The sequence below is a fragment of the Urocitellus parryii genome, chromosome 7 (assembly GCF_045843805.1).
Source record: "Urocitellus parryii isolate mUroPar1 chromosome 7, mUroPar1.hap1, whole genome shotgun sequence".
NCBI classification, from domain to species: Eukaryota; Metazoa; Chordata; class Mammalia; order Rodentia; family Sciuridae; genus Urocitellus; species Urocitellus parryii.
In genome coordinates this window covers 151,210,165-151,227,168 of record NC_135537.1, presented here as the reverse complement: position 1 = coordinate 151,227,168, position 17,004 = coordinate 151,210,165, and the positions used below count along the sequence as shown (strand labels likewise).

The 17,004-nt window shown below is 37.9% G+C and overlaps 1 protein-coding gene across 9 annotated transcripts in view; it reads right to left on the bottom strand.

Moving 5' to 3' along the window:
* Trim37 (tripartite motif containing 37) overlaps positions 1-17,004 on the bottom strand; it is a 183,793-nt gene that overhangs the window by 97,556 nt on the left and 69,233 nt on the right. For all 9 annotated transcript variants that reach the window (XM_026407312.2, XM_077800650.1, XM_026407311.2 and 6 more), the window contains 2 exons: positions 14,028-14,113; positions 6,388-6,582 (listed from right to left, as the gene is read on the bottom strand). In XM_026407312.2, coding sequence (XP_026263097.2) covers positions 6,388-6,582; positions 14,028-14,113 — 281 coding nt within the window. The remainder of the gene's footprint in view (positions 1-6,387; positions 6,583-14,027; positions 14,114-17,004) is intronic.

The following is a 17,004-nucleotide window of genomic DNA, read 5'->3' as shown; positions in this document are numbered from 1 at the left end:
GCTGAGGCTGGCTTTGAACTTTTAATCCTCCTGCCTCAAACTCCCAAGCCACTGGGATTAAGCCTTTTGGTTTTCATGTGATATTCTTGCCTCTTCTCTCATAATAAGACAACTGCCACAATTCCAGTTACCATGTATCATGGGACTATGTCACTAGCAGGAAGTAAAAGACAAGGTAGAGAAGAAACATTATTCCTGCAACCTAAAATCTTTTGGCAAGGCAGAGGTGGACTTCAAAATTAAGTTCTGAAGTCAAAGAACACTAGCCTGGCACAGTGGCACATGCCTACAGTTACAGCTACTGGGGAGGCTGAGGCAGGAGGATCACAGCTCAGAATTTTTGACGTCAGTCTGGGAAACACAGCAAGACTTGTTATTTAAAAAAAAAAAAGTCCAGTGTAGTAGTGCATACCTGCAATTCTAGCTACTTGGAAATTTCTGAGACAGGAAAATCAAGTTAAAAACCAGCAAGGAGGATTTAGGAAAACCTTATCTCAAAATAAATATAAAAAAGGGCTGGAAATGTAGCTCAGTGTATGTACTCTGGGTTCAAACCCCAGCATAGCACAAAAACAAAAAACAAAATACCCAAGTCAAATTAAAAAACAGCAAGCCAGGCACAGTGGTATATACCTATAGTCCCAGTAATTTGTGAGGTTGAGACAAGAGGATTCCAAATTCAAGGCCAACCCTAGCAATTTCCGCCCTAAGCAACTCAGTGAGACTTTGTCTCAAAAAAATAAAAAAGGCTGGGAATGTGACTCAATGACAAAGTGCCCCTAGGTTCAATCCCCAGTACAAAAACAAAACCTGGGGACCTACACGTAACCTACTAGACAAAAAACAAATTCCTTATTAGCAGAAATGAAAAACCAGCTTAGATAATGCTACAAGAAGAAAAACACTAAAAGGGGGCCGTGGTTGCAGCTCAGTGGTAGAGCATTTGCCTGGCTGCCTGCTTTCCAGCTTTGGAGCCTGTCTCCTGGCAATCAGCCAGGAGGCAGGGCTGTGGGCAGTTGTAGGGCGTGGCTGCCTGCTTCCTGGTCTTGAGGCTGCACAAGTGGCTGGGACGGCTCCTGGCAATCAGCCAGTAGGCGGTGCTGTGGGCCGTGATTCTTCTGCCGTCTTGGACTGCTCCAGCCTTCCCTTACAGACTATGGGGTGGGTGTGCTCCACCCCTCTGACCTTTATTCTGATTGGCTCCTGTGCAGTATATAAGCTGTATGTACTTCCTTATTAAAGGAGATCCTGCTTTGACTGTTCTCCCTGGCACATCTGATTGTCCTCCTGGGAGGGAGGGTTGGGGTGGGCGGCCAGTTGACCTTTACCTTTCTTGGCTCATCCTGGTCTGGGCTTGCTTTTCCCACTTGGCCAGTTGACCTTTACCTTTCTTGGCTCATCCTGGTCTGGGCTTGCTTTTCCCACTTCTCCCGCTGGTCGGGAGTGGGGGGGTGGCTAAAAACTTCCACAGGAAAGCAGTAAAAGGGGCCTTGGTTGCAGCTCATAGTGGTAGAGCGTTTGCCTAGCATGTGTGAAGAAGTGGGTTCGATACCTGGCACCACATAAAAATAAAAACAAATAAAATAAAGGTATTATGTCCATCTACAACTAAAACAAAACAAAAAAAAAAAACCTAAAAGGTAAACATTGTGGTTGGCCCAATAGCCACCACCCCTAAACCCCCCATCTCTGCCTTGCCAAAAAATCTTGATAGTAAAAACTTTGTTCTCCAGGTTGTGGGGGAAAAAGGTTTCTTCTCTACCTTGTCTTTTACTTACTGCTTGTGACATATTCTCATGATACATGATACTTTGAACTGCGGTAGTTGTTTTATTACCATGACAGAAAAGGCAAGAATATCACAGGAAAATCATCCAATGCCCTGCTTCAATATACCTGATGAACCTGAAATCACCCACCTCCAGAATTAGCATGCATGATAATTAAGTGCCTTAATTATTTAAGCTGACATTTAGTAGCATTTTATTACTTACAATTGAAAACATTCATAACAGAACATGACTAGAGATTTTAAAATGCCAGGATTTGGTTTCAGATCTATCATTTAGTTACTATAACCTTCTATAAATTATCAACTTCTTTGAGTCCATTTGCTTATTCTTATAATGAATGCAATATACAGCATCACAGTTGTTGGGAGGCTCAGAAGATTCAAAGTTTGTGAAAAAATACTCTGCAACATTGTTCCCATCTAGTCCATTTTTCATCAAAATGCTAGAGAAGTTTTTTAAAGCCCAAATCAGATTATTACTTTTTGCTTAGAATTCTTAACATGGCATTCTATAGTACTTAGGGAGGTACTGACATGGCACACCAGACATTCCCCTAATTCTACCTTATTTGTCAATGGCTTTATCTTCTACCTCTACTCACAACGTAACTCTAGCTTTTGGAGTTACAGGTTGAGAATCCCTTATCCAAAATGCTCAGGACCAAGCCAGGAATTGTGGCACATATGTAATCATAGCTACTCAGGAGATTGAGGCAGGAGGACCTCAAGCTTGAGACCACCCTCAGCAACTTAGTGAGGTCCTAAGCAAACTTAGCAAAGACTCTTGTCTCAAAAAATAAAAGGACTGGTATGTAGCTTGAACCCAAAGTGCCCTTGGGTCAATGTCTAGTACAAAAGAAAAGAATGCCCCAAACCAGAAATGTTTCAGATTCTGGAATATTTCCGCAGATTTCACCACATGGGCATTCCTAACCCACAAAACTGATATTCAAAATATGAAATCCAACAATCCAACATCATGTCAGTACTCAAAAAGTTTTGGATTTTGGAGCACTTCAGATTACAGGATTAGGAATGCTAAACTTATACTTGCAACTCTGATATATGACCCATGTTCACACCCCCTTCCATTCTTTTCATTGCCTAGTCCCTTTACTCATCAGATATAATCTAAAATATCTCCTTCTTCAGACACCTGTACCAACTACACACCTCCTCACAAGTTAATTCTTACCTAAATTTGTATACTCTATAGATTATAGAGTAGAGCAGCAATCTATAGAGTAGAACAGCAATCTTATAGCTTTGCATGCTAAGCACCCATTTCTTAAAATCTACCACTAAGATATACCTAAAATAGAGAAAACAAATCAATAGAATATACACAATTTAAAGGTGGATATTAAATCCCTTTATATTTTAGGTTAAAAATGTTTTCTGAACAAAATATTTGTGGCTCCCCCTCCCACTCCACATCTACATGGACAAATAGGAAAATCTTAATCCATGTGGTTCTGTTTATTTTTACTATGAAATGATTAAGGATGGAGTTAGGGATATAAATAAAAATCCTAAAAGGTAAAATACAAAAAGACACAGACAAACTCCCATGATAAGATAATAAGTCAAACATTTACTGAGCCTATCTTAAATGCTGGGCATTATAAAGGGCAGGGGATACAACAATGAATAAGATAAATCCTTAATCTTTACCCTCCAAAACTCAAAATCCATCTGGAAAAAGTGAAATCAATTTCGGTACTACCTAAGTGCAAAGACAGGAAAGTGTACATTGCTTTGGGACTAATAACTAACAACTCAAAGTTCTCACTCTGCCAATAAGACTTTTTGAATGTGCTAAGCTATAAAGTTAATTAAAAGTGAATCTCACTGATACTTCTTTCACATCAGTTGCTTATGGCTTTCACAAAGGACAATTCTCCATAGCTTTTCCTCCACACTTCATATCTGTCAATGATGCCACCCTTCTCCTTGTCACCTAAGGTCCTTCAGTCCTCTTGATCACATTCCAATTAGTTACCAAGCCCTATAAACATTAAATTCCACAAATTTTAAATAGTATCACTGCCATGTTATAAGTAAAATCTTAATTTAAAATGGCCTCATTTAGTATTCCCTAGAGGAAGAAAGAATCTTTTTTCTGGGGGGTGAGGGAGAATCACACCTATAACCTTTGCATGCTAAGCACCCATTTCACTCTACCACCAAGCTATACCATATACCTCCCAAAGGGAAACTTTTATTGTATAGAGTCTTAAAACTTTATCCCAAGTCCAGATATTTTAAAGTATATGACTGAGTAAATAAATAAAAATGTATGAATTTGCCCTCTCATTCTAGGAATGATTTAAATAAACCCCTAAACAGACCCTCATTAAACTTTCATTTCTCATAGGTTTCTCAGCATTGCCAGCTTTCTAAAATATACTTTCAATCAACCCGTTCCTAAAATGAAACAACAGCTCTCTACTACCCACTATGAATATACTCCTCAGACTAGCATGAAAGGCCTTCCACAGAATGAACCCAGCTTGACTTTCTAATTCTACTTAGCACATATAGCTTAAAATCTGATTCAATCAGATTATTTGATACCTTTTAAAAATGCTCCTTTTAAAGCACAGTGGTCAGCAACTTAGTGAGACTCTGTCTCAAAATTTAAAAAATAAAAAGGACTGGGATACGGCCCATTTGTAAAATACCTCTGGGTTCAATCCCAAGGACCCCAAACAAAACAATTCCCCCCCCCACACACACACACAAACAGGGGCTTTCAGTTAGTCTGACACATAGTTGTTGTTCATTAACTTTATGTGTTGAAATAAAGAGTATATAAATGGAGGAGGGAGAATAGAAGTTCACTGGATTAAACAAAGGGGAATGAAGGGAAGGGATGGGAGATGGGATTAAGAAACACACAGTAGATATACTCAAACGACTTAAAATCAGCATACTACAGGGACACAGCCACATCAATGTTTACAGCAGCACAATTCACAATAGCTAAACTGTGGAGCCAACCTAGATGCCCTTCAGTGGATGAATGGATAAAAAAAATGTGACATATATACACAATGGAATTTTACTCAGTGATAAAAAAGAATAAAATCATGGCATTTGCAGGTAAATGGATGGCATTGGAGAAGATAATGCTAAGTGAAGTTAGCCAATCCCCAAAACACAAATGCCGAATGTTTTCTCTAATATAAGTAGGCTGATTCATAGTGGGGTAGGGATGGGGAGCACAGGAGGAATAGACAGAGGGGTGGGAGGGGAAGGGAGGGGGCAGGGGGTTAGCAAGGTGGAATGTGATAGACATCATTATCCAAAGTACATGTATGAAGACACCAATTAGTGTCAACATACTTTATATACAACCACAGATATAAAAATTGTGTATATGTGTAATAAGAATTGTAATGCATTCTGTCATTTTTTTAAAAATCAGTTTACAAAAAGCAAAAAAAAAAAAGAAAAGAAACACCGTAGAATGAATTAGACATAACTGTTCTATGTTCATATATGAATACACGACACGTAAAACTCCCCATTATGTACAACCACAGCAATGAGATCCTAATTAAAATAAGTTATACTCCATGTATGTATAATGTATGTCAAAATACACTCTACTCTCATATCCAAAAGAAATTTAAAAATTTTTTAAAAACAAAGTACACAAAGAATCAAAATAAACCTCGAAGTCCAAGCAAGCCTTTTAACAAAGATAAAGTTGGATCTTTTTGTAACACTAGCTTTTATTAGCCTTCCCTCAGAGATGGGTTATTTTTCTTTGGCTTCTATTACTCTGTTCTCTTGTCTTTATTTCTGTCCAAAAGTTTCTACTTGGCTCATCTTTCTCACACTGAGTAAAAACAGATGTTCATTAGGATTAGGTACCTCCAGGCTGGGGATGTAGCTCAGTGGTAGAGAGCTTACCTAGCAAGTGCCAGGCCTTGGTTTGATCCCCAATACCATCTCCAACCGTATACATATAAAATGATATGTCCCTGGCTTTCTTCTCTTCTCTTCCTTCTTGTTCAGTACTGAGGAACACCACAGCATGAATAAAAAGCTTTTTTTTTTTTTTCCTGTGTTCAATCTGGATACACATCCACTTGGAAGTTAGGCCTAAAAAATTTCATATGGACCAAACTACCAGGCACAATATAAATGACAAATCATTTAAAACCTTCTTAAAGGCTCTTTTTTGTCTTTCTTTGTGGTACTGGGGATAGAACCCAGGGGTGCTCTACCACTGAGTTACATGCCCAGCCCTTTTTATTTTTATTTTGAGAAAGGGTCTAAGTTGCCCAGGCTGGTCTTAAAACTTGCAATCCTCCTGCCTCAGTCTCTTCAGTAGCTAGAATTACAGGAATTTGCCAACACACCTGGCTCCAGCATTTATAATTTGTTTTTGCAGATAATACCTTTGGGCAATAATAATAAAATAATGATTTGGTTGCTATAAATGTCATTCTTATAAAATGAAAAATCAATCTGTGACAGAAATTCACTATTTTCCAACACTTAGATGAAATAATTGGAAAAAAATTCAACGATTCTCTTTTAGAGAGCAACAGAAAGAGAAATTATTATTTGAATTATATTACCTGTGGGCTGCAAAAGTGAAGCAGGTGGCCGAGGCTGTAAGCCCCACAAATTATCCATACTGCTCCGGTCCTTAAGGTCCAACAAGTGTATTAAAATTAAAGGATCAATGTCTAATAAACTACTAGTAGCGGCAGAGCATAAATGTGCTCTTCTTGACATTCTGCTACTGGCACCCACATAACTGTGGCTATTACCTGCAAAACAAAACAAAAAGAGAGAGTGATGTGAAAATATATGTATTTGCACAAATTTAAGTATTTGTAAAAGAAAAAGAGTAGTTAATGACGCTCGAAAATATGTTTAGAAATCTCTTAGGGTTTCATGTTCATGAGAAGCACAAGGAAACCAGACAGCTAGAGAGATGTACACTTCACAGTGGATGAGGAGTGACTTCATTAGTACCCAGAATCCATGAGCAACCATCAACCCAATCCTGCTTCTGTTTTTCTAGCCAATTACTCTCTCACTGGGGAAAAAAAAAAAAACTGCTTTCCTTGTTGGTTTATACACTTTAGCTACTCCCTGTCCACATGTTCCTATCCTTTTTTACTATATTCCCACAGTCATCAATACCTTTAGCATCTATTTCAGTTTCCCTGAGACCTAATATTGTTACCATACTGTACATAACATATATATGTATATGTATCTCATACATAACTGTGGAGTCTAACAAGTATATACAAAGTGATCGCACCCAAATGAAGAAACAGATTACTGGCATCCCCGCCCCCAGTCTCCTAAAATTGCTTACTACTCCTATTCCCCAAAAGTATTCCCCCCCCACTCCACCAAGCACTGGGGATGGAACCCAGGACCATTGTACTACTGAGCTACATTCCTAGTCTTTTTCATTTTTTTTATTTTTGATCACCCTGGCTGGCCTTGAACTTGTGATCCTCCTACCTCAACCTCCCAAGTCACTAGGATTACAGGCATATGCCTCAATGCCAGGTACCTTCATCCTAACCTAAACACATAATAAGGATTTTTTTTTCTTAAATATTTATTTTTTAGTAGTTGGACACAATACCTTTATTTCACTTATTTATTTTTATGTGGTGTTGAGGATTGAACCCAGGGTCTTGCATGTGAGAGGCAAGCGCTCTGCCACTGAGCCATATCCCAGCCCACATAAAAAGGTTTGCCTGTTTGAATTTATACAAAAATATTAACAGGGAATGAACTTTTATATCCTGCCTATTACTCAACATGCTTATCATATTCATCTATATTGCTGTAATATAGCAGTTTATTTATCTTCACTATTGATGTGTAACATCCCAGTATATGAATATATCCAATTTATTTTTCTATTCATTGGAAAAAATTAGGTTTCTTCTGGATTTTCATTATTAAAAATAAGGCCACTACAATTATAAACAGATAAGTGATCTTGAAGCTAATACAGAAAAGACATTGAACACCGCAAAGAAGTAAATGAATCACTAAATGCAGTGGCCTGTAATTCCACAGACTCAGGAGACTAAGGTAGGGGGATACCAAATTTCAATTACCCTTGGCAACTTAGTAAGGTCCCTGTCTCAAAATTAAAAAGAAAAAAATGGGGAACGAATATAGCTCCCTTACCAAAGTCTATTGCCAATTAGCTGATCCACCCATATTTGGTGCCATCCTTATCAATATTTTCAGTGTTGGTTTCTCATTTAGAAAAGATAATGCTCAGTCATTCTTATAATTCCAATGAACAATGCAGTGCCTGATGCCTACAGGGAACCCATTAAACATATGTGGAACAAGTAACTTAATCTTTACCTTGAAATATAGGTTTTGACTAATAACCTTACGAATTATCAGTTAGTTTTAGAAGTGTGTTCTATTCCTCAAGTATCATTATGTTTTATAAATCATATATGGCCAGCAAATAAAAACTAGAGTTTTCTTGCAAAGCTGGTTCAATGAGCTAATATTTTGGATTAGTATAATACCTACAAGCTTTTCAGCACTTTTTTAAAAAACAAAAATTCTCTTTCCACTACATAAAAATAATAAACTAAAAGCAATTCTTATGGGAAGCAAGTGACTCAATAAGTATTTCTTATTTCAAGGTATCTCCTTATTTGATACTGACTATAAATGAAATTATTAATACCATTTTACTTTAATATCTAGTAAATATGATTTATCCTCACCAAAACTCATGCTGAGGTTTCATTCTTCAATATAGCAGTGTTGAGAGGTGGGGCCTAGTGAGATGTTTGGATCAAGGGGCAGAGCCCTCATAAATATATTAATGCTCTCAGGAATAAACTGTCACTCTCATGGGACTGGATTAGGTATTAGAAGTTAGCTATCTGTCACTGTGATAAAATACATGAGAAAATCAATTTAAAGAAGAAAAGGTTTATTTTGGCTCAGAGTTTCTGTATAGGCCTTGGGCCCATGGCAAGGCAGACTATCATGGTGGACAGCTTACAGCAGAAAAAAGCTGCTCAGATGATGGCTGCCAACAAGCAGAAAGAGGGAAATAAAAAGGGGTGAGGGCCCTCATATCCCCTTCAATAGCATATCCAAAATAAAGTGTGGAGATCTAACTTCTTTCTACTAGGCCCCACACTTCCTAGAAGATGTATACCACCTCCAATAACACTACATCTCCCAATAACATTACAGACTGGCAACCAAGCCATTAGCATATAAGCCTTTGGAGGACATTTAAGACCCAAACCATAACACTGTGAGACCCAAACCATAACATTGCAAGAGTAGGTTTACATAAAGAGGACTACCTTTCATGTTCTCATTTGAAAGTATCTGCTTGTCCTTTTGCTGCATACCTTGAGTTGAGCAGTGTTAGTCTTATCAGAAAATGAATTGATACTGGTGCCATTCTCTTCCCAGCCTCTACAACCATGAGCCAAAATAAATCCTTTTTATATAAATTAGCCAGTCTCAGGCATTCTGTTATCGTAACAGAAAATAGACTAAGACACCTAGTTCTCTCTATAAGACTGACCTCCTTTCTAACAGATGTTCTAACATACCAATTCTTTAGATGACATGACTCTTTAGATGACTATAGTTCTGAAATACCATTACAGGTTTGAAATGGACCTTCATAGCTAGCATGTAAAAAAAATAAATAAAGCAATTCCAGATTCTGCTATCTCATCCCAATTCAGTTTTTGTTCACTAACTTATTTTTTTTTTTTAAACATTGTTTTCTTCTTTTCTGGTACTGGAGATTGAGTCCAGGGGTACTCCACCACTGATCCACATCCACAGCCAATTTTTTTTCTTTTTTTTTTTTTTTTGAGACTGGGTAATGCAAAATTGCCAAGGCTGGCCTTGAACTTATGACCTTCCCGTCACTGGGTAGGCACCACTGTGCCTATCCAATAAAGGCTTTTTTTCTTTTTTTTTTTTTTAGTTGTAGTTGGGACACAGTACCTTTATTTTATTTATTTATTTTTATGTGGTGCTGAGGATCGAACGCAGGGCCTCACACATGCTAGTGAGAGCTCTACTGCTGAGCCACAACCCTAGCCCTACAATAAAGGCTTTTAAAGTAGAGAAATAACATGGTCAGGTATTAATGAAAAGAAAGGAAAACCCTTCATTTAAACTCTTGATGTGGGACACACAATGGAGAAGAGCAATAAGTGATACAAATGCCCACATGAGAAAGGCTATTTGGAAAAAGAGGCCTGAACTAGTAATAGACAGGAATGGGAGTAGATGAATTTATGCACTATTAAGGAGCTAGAATCAACAGATGTTGGTAATATATTAAAGGTAGAGTTTGAAGGTGAGGAAGAAGTGAAAGATGTACAGAACTATCAATCAGTAAAATGATGACTACTGCTCAGACAGTTGGTAGAAAGGTAATGATTTGTTTGAGAGGTGCTGAGTCACACTGAATTGCTACATGGGTCTCAATGTTATGGGAAAGATAAAGACTACATGTACAACTTGGAGAGTAATTAATATGAATTACTCAAGTACAGGTTTGGACAAGATCACCCCAAAATAAAGTGTGAAACAGGGAGAGTGCAGTGCTTTAGGTTGGGAGTCGAAATGGTTAAAAAAAAAAAAAGAGGTCTTATTCAAGTATGCAAAAGAATATATGTCCTCCCCCCAGAAATATACTCAAAATAAGGGCAACATAGGTGTTATCGTTCGAGTGACTCTACCCAAAGTCTTGTTTAACATTTGATCCCCAGGGGCTGGGGATGTGGCTTAAGTGGTAGCGTGCTCGCCTGGCATGCATGCGGCCAGGGTTCGATCCTCAGCACCACAAACAAAGATGTTGTATCCGCCGAAAACTAACTAACTAAATAAAAAAAAAACAAAAAAAAACAAAAAAAAAAAACATTCGATCCCCAAAGTAACTGCTGAGAAGTGTTAGGACTTCTTCTTAGGCCATGGGGGCTCCACGGTCATGAATAGATTAATGTCTTTGAGAGATTGGGCTAGATCTCTTAAGACTGGATTAGTTACTGTGAGAGTGGGTTGTTACAAAGGGAAGGTTATTCCTCAAGTTTTAGACTTTCTCACTTGCACTCACTCACCACTCTCACATACACTCCTGATGTGATGCCATCTGCCATGAGGCTCTAATGAGAAGCTGGCAGATGATGTTACCATGTTCTTGGACCTCCAAACATGTGACTGAAATAAACCTCATTTCTTTATTAATCATCTAGCCTCAGGTAATTTGTTATAGCAACAAAACTGGTAGAAGATCGGTACTGATAATGGGGTTGTTGCCATAACAATACCTGAAACATGGAAATAGATTTGGAAATGGGCAATGGGCAAGTTTGCAGAAGTAGGCTAGAAAATGCCTAGAATGCTATAAACAGAGCACTTTACACACCCTTGGTATGGACTCAAACAATGAGATTAGGGAAAGTTTGAAACTTCTTAGAGATTGGCAACATGATCGTGATCAGAATGCTGATAGAAATGTGAACAATAAAAGCCATGCTGATGTAGTCTTAAATGGAGAACTGTTTTAATGGAAACTGGCAAAAAGCTATTCTTGCTCTAAAGTAGCAAAGATTTTGGGTGAACTATGTCCATGTCCTAGGACTTTACTGTCAAGAGTGAGAACCTAAGGTATTTAGAAAAAGAAAATTTTAAAGCAAAATATTCCAAGAGCTTTGTAGGTACTTTTTTTTTAACAACATATAGCAAGACTCAGAAGCAAAAGCATGACCTACAGCTGGAATCTATAAGATGGAAGCAAAGTCTAAACATTTGGAAAATTCAAAGCCTACCCTCCTAAAGAGTGACAAATGGTGTTCAGAAGGGATTACCGAGGGAATAGCTTTCCACTTGCACTTGCTAGACAGACAAACTCCATAAAATATAGCCAACTGCCAATCATCAAGACAATGGGATAAAAGCCCTCAGGCTTAAGAGAACTGAATAGTTTCAGAAAATGGGCACTCTTCAAGGGCTTGCTGCCAAGGTCCATCTCAGGACTCTGTTCTCTACATCCTGGTACAGTGTTCAGCTGTCCGAGTAACAGCTTAAGCAGGCTTACGTATAACTTTGGCTATGCTCCAGAGAGAGCTAACAGCAAGATTCGGTGGTATCCACATTCCCATGGTTTTCAAGTCTGCAGGCTCACAGATCCCAAGAGTTATGAGGGTGTGGCAACCTCTACCTAACTTCCCCAGAGTCTAGGGAGAAACCTCCAGGTGTGGAACTACTACAGAGATTCTTCACTATTATGCTTATTGGATATGTGGGAGCAGGAGTGTGGCTTTTGAGATCCCAGAATAGTAGAGCCACAGGCACCAGCATGCAACCTGAGTATAGCCACTTGAACCAGGCCCAGCGAAGGAAAAGACAGGGTTTCCTAAGGCCTTGGATGCCTGTCCTTTGCCACAGTGTGTACAGGAGGTAACATATATAGAGAAGGATTCTTCTGAAGCTTGAAACTTATTATTTGCCTTTCTGGATTTTGTACTTGCTTTCAATTGATAGGCCGTTCTTGAAGCCTTCTTCTATTTTGGAACAGGACTGTTTACCCTATGTCTGTCCCGCTGATGCCATATTGGAAGTAGATAATTTCTTCTGATTTCACAGGCTCACAGCTGGAAGGAGTTTGCCTTGAGTTTTAGATGAGATACTGGACTTCTGAGTCAAAGTTGGAATGAATTATGCCTTTGGAGCATAATGTATTCTGAACAAAAGAAGGATGTAAGTTCTGGGGGTCCAGAGGCAGAATGCTGTTTTGTATATCTCCACCAAGCCAGATATGGTGGCATACTATTTTGGAGGCTGAGGAAGGAGGATCACAAGTTCAAGGGCAGTCTGGGAAACTTAGAGAGACCCTGTCTAAAAAATAATAAGGTCTGGGTATGTAATTAAGTACTACAGTGCTTTCCAAGCATATACTAGGTCTTAGCTTCAATTCTCAGACGGGGGGGGGGAGGGAGGGGGGGGGAGGGAGAGAGGGAGGAGGGAACAAAGAAAAGGAAGAAAAAAATTTCCAACAAAACTCATGTTCAAATTTAAACCCCATTGTAGAAACTTAATCTGACTATGGTACTTGAAGGTAAGACCTTTGGGAGATAATTAACATTAAATGAGGCTAATAAGGGTAAGATTCTAATCCAATGTACTTGTGGTTTTATAAGAGGAGGAGGATGAACCTGAGCTAGGACATTATGTCTCCCCATATGCTACCTTATGCTGCTGCCTTGGGAATCCAGTTTGCACCAGCAAGGACTACCTCTTAAGATGCATGTGGCCAATTTTGAATTTCTGTTCTTTAGAACTGTGAGCTGAATAAACGTTTATTCTCCATAAATTACTCAGTCTATATTCTTTAGTTATTGCAGTAGTTCTGGACCCACAAAACTCATGTCCTTCTCACAAAATACATTCATTCCATCACAACAGACCCAAAGTCTTGATCAACCAAGCCTTAACACAAAAAAGATTCATAAATCGAATAGTATATAATTTGTGCTTTGAATTAAAACAACATTTAATAAATTGTGAAACATGGCAACTTTTAAAATTTCTGTATGTATCAGATTCTGTAACTATCAACAATAGATATTGCCAGGCACAGTGGCACACAACTGTAATCCCAGGTACTTGGGAGGCTGAAGCAGGAGGATCATAAGTTTGAGAACAGCCTCTGCAACTTAGTGAGGCCCTAAGCAACTTACCTAGACCCTGTCTCAAAATAAAGAGGGCTGGGGATGTGGTAAGGTGTCCCTGAGTTCAAGACTACTTTAAAAAAAAAAACAAAAACAAAAAAAGCAAGGTGCTAAGCAACTCAGCGAGACCCTATCTCTAAAGTGAAAATAAAAATAGGGCTGGGGATATGACTCAGTGGTCAAGTGTCCCTGAGTTCAATCCCTGGTACCAAAAAAAAAAAAAAAAAAGTAGATATTATTAGAACCTATCTCAGAGAATTTTCTAAGTAAACAGGATAAGGTACACATTAACGGCCTCAAACAATGCCTAAAACACAAGAACACTTTTCCAATGATAGTTATCACTAGTAATACACTCTAAAATCTATACTATAAGATACAGCACTTTTAACACCATGAACCACATAGAGCAGTGGCTCTCATTTATTGAAATATGATCTGGTCAGAAAAGAGCACAGACAAGACAGAAGGCCTGTGGGGCTTGGCCTCTGTACCTGGAGGTCCTGCAGCAGCTGCATCTTCCATCAGTTCTCCCTCTTCCAACTCCATATTGTTATATTCTACATCATTTTCTCCAGACCTAATAAACAAGATTCATCATTCTCACAGAGTAAATACAATTAACATTTATAGATACATTTCAAAGAATTTTATAACAAGTGTACCAACTTTCTCCTATGAAGACATAACATTTCTAAATGCAAAAATAATAACTTCTATCAGTATCTCATGTATGAGTAATGTTAATGTTCAAACAACCACATGAATAATAAACTTTTTTAAAGGAAGGAAGTCTTTTTTTATAATGTAACTTAATTTTTTTTAATTTACTTTTATGTGGTGCCAAGGATCATGTGCTAGGCAAGTACTCTACTACTGAGACACAACCCCAGCCCTAAAATGTAAGCTTTTTAAAAATATCAAAGTAGAAGCTAGGTGTGATGGCATATGCCCGTAATCCCAGAAACAGGAGAAGTTGTGAGGCAGGAGGATCACAAGCTCAAAGCCAATCTTAGAAAATTAGTGAGACCCTGTCTCAAAAAGGGCTGAGAATGCAGCTCAGTGGTAAAGTGCTCCTAGACTCAATTTCCAGTACCCACCCTCCACTGTCACCCACTAAAATCAAGGTAGGGTTGGCAACGTTTAATTTTTAAATCAGAAAATCTGAGAACCACTGTAAATAGAAGAGACTATAGGTTTAAAGAACTGGTAATCTAATGATAGTAAAATTAGGAAATGTTTAAGAAATAAAAGTCCAAATTACTATACAGGACTAAAATAACTTTAAAAAAAAAAGGTGCTGCTTCCTACTAGTACTCATAAAGACTCTCTTATTACTAAAAAACACTATTTTAAACTACAAAGTATTATTTGGAATAGTAGAAATCAATTTTTTTAATTTTAAAAAATTCATTTATTTATTTGCTGTAATTTATTATACACGACTCAGAATTAAAAGAGAAGAAAATCATGACATTTGTAGGTAAATGGATGGAGCCAGAGAATACGATGCTAAGGGAAATAAGCCAAACACAAAAAACCAAAGGCCGAATGTTATCTCTGATAAGTGGTTGCTGATCAATGTTATTTTGTATATTTAAAGAAATCTTAAGATCATCTCCCAGCTTGATGGTTTAAGGAGCTCTGCAGACCTGCTTTTGAGAAAACTGGTGACAGTTTTTTTTAATAAAACATTTATGGGCTGGCATTGCAGGTCAGGGGTAGAACGCTTGCTTACCATGCATGAGGCCCTAGACTCAAATCTTCAGAATCACAAAAACAAAAGCAACGAAAAATATTTAAAGATTCTCAAAATGATTCTATTGAAACCAAACAAATGAAAAAACATACACTTCAAAAAATATACATTAAGGTGGGCCTGGTGAAACAGGACTATAATCCCAGTGGTTTAGGAGGCTGAGGCAATTTAGCAAAACCTTGTCTCAAAATAAAAGTCAAAAAGGAGCTGGAGATGTAGCTCAGTGGTAGAGCACCCCTGAATTCAATCTCCAATGCAAAAAAAAAAAAAAAAAGTATTAAAATTTATTAAGACAGAGTATGCATCTGTGGTACCTGAATCTTAAATCACTCCTCTTCCCCATCAAATCCATTCAGACAGAAATCCCACTCCAGATTGGAATTGTCAAGAACAAAGATCTTCCACTTCCTGCAGCTCCCAAGAGGATATATTCCCAGGAAGGGTAAGAAATCAATATTTCTCATTTTGCCTTCAGCTACATATTGCTAATGCCAAGGTCTAAGTGTATGTGGCCAAAAGGTAAGGAATTCCTTTTTACCCAGATCCATATGTAAAATAGAGGTTCTACTTGGGTATAGCATGTTGAAAATGCTGAGGCCCAAATTGCCCTTGTCACAGCTTATTTATAAAGTGAAGGTTCAAAGCTAAAAAAGCAAACTCAGAAGAGCTAAGCTTACTACTCCACTGCCTAGTTAGCTCAGCTTTTAAAGCAGGAGAGAGAAATACACTTTTCTCCTCACTCCAGTTCAGAGCCACAGGGGATGGGATTGTATCTCAGTGGTAGAGCACTTGCTTAGCTGGGTTCAATCCTCAGCACCACATAAAAATAAATAAATAAAATAAAGATATTTAAAAATAAAAGAGCCACAGAGAAAGATGCAACACATTAAAAATATCAACAAAATATTAGTAAATGGATCCAGCAATATAAGAGAATTATAATATACCTTATCAGTAGAATAAAAATGACCCTCTGAGTAGATCGAAAAAGCGTACATAACAAAATCCAACGCTGTTTATAATAAAACCATGCAATATTCAATAAAAACTAGTGAAAATACAAAACCTCATGAGGAACCACTGGATCACTCATACACTTCTAGAGGAAATGTAAAATAGTATAGCGATTCTAGATAACTGACATTCTCTTTAAAACAAAACATGCAATTATCATATGAACCAACAATGCATTTATCCCAGAGAAATTAAGAATTATGTTGACATAAAAACCTGTGCACAGGCTCAGCACAGTGGTGTACTCCTATAATCCCGGCTACTCAAGAGGCTGGGAAGGAGGACTGCAAATTCAAGATCAGTCTCAGCAACTCTTCGAGACCCTAAGCAATTTAGGAAGACCCTGTCTCAAAATTAAAAAAAAAAAAAAAAAAAAAAGAAGGGCTTGGGGATGTGTTTCAGAGGCTAAACATCCTTGGGTTCAATCCCTGGTAAACAAACAAACAACCCTGTGCACAGATATTTATAACAGCTTTATTCAGAATATAGCCCAAATCTGGAAACATTCCAGATATCCTTCAATGGATTGGCTGAATAAATTGGGGAACATCCACAATACAGCTTGTCTGGCATGTGTGAGGCATTGGGTTTGATCCTCTCCACTACATAAAAATAAATAAATAAAATAAAAGGAAGAACAGCTGGAAATACAGCTTTCCTTCTTGCTGGCAGGGCACTTGCCTAGCATGGGTTCAATC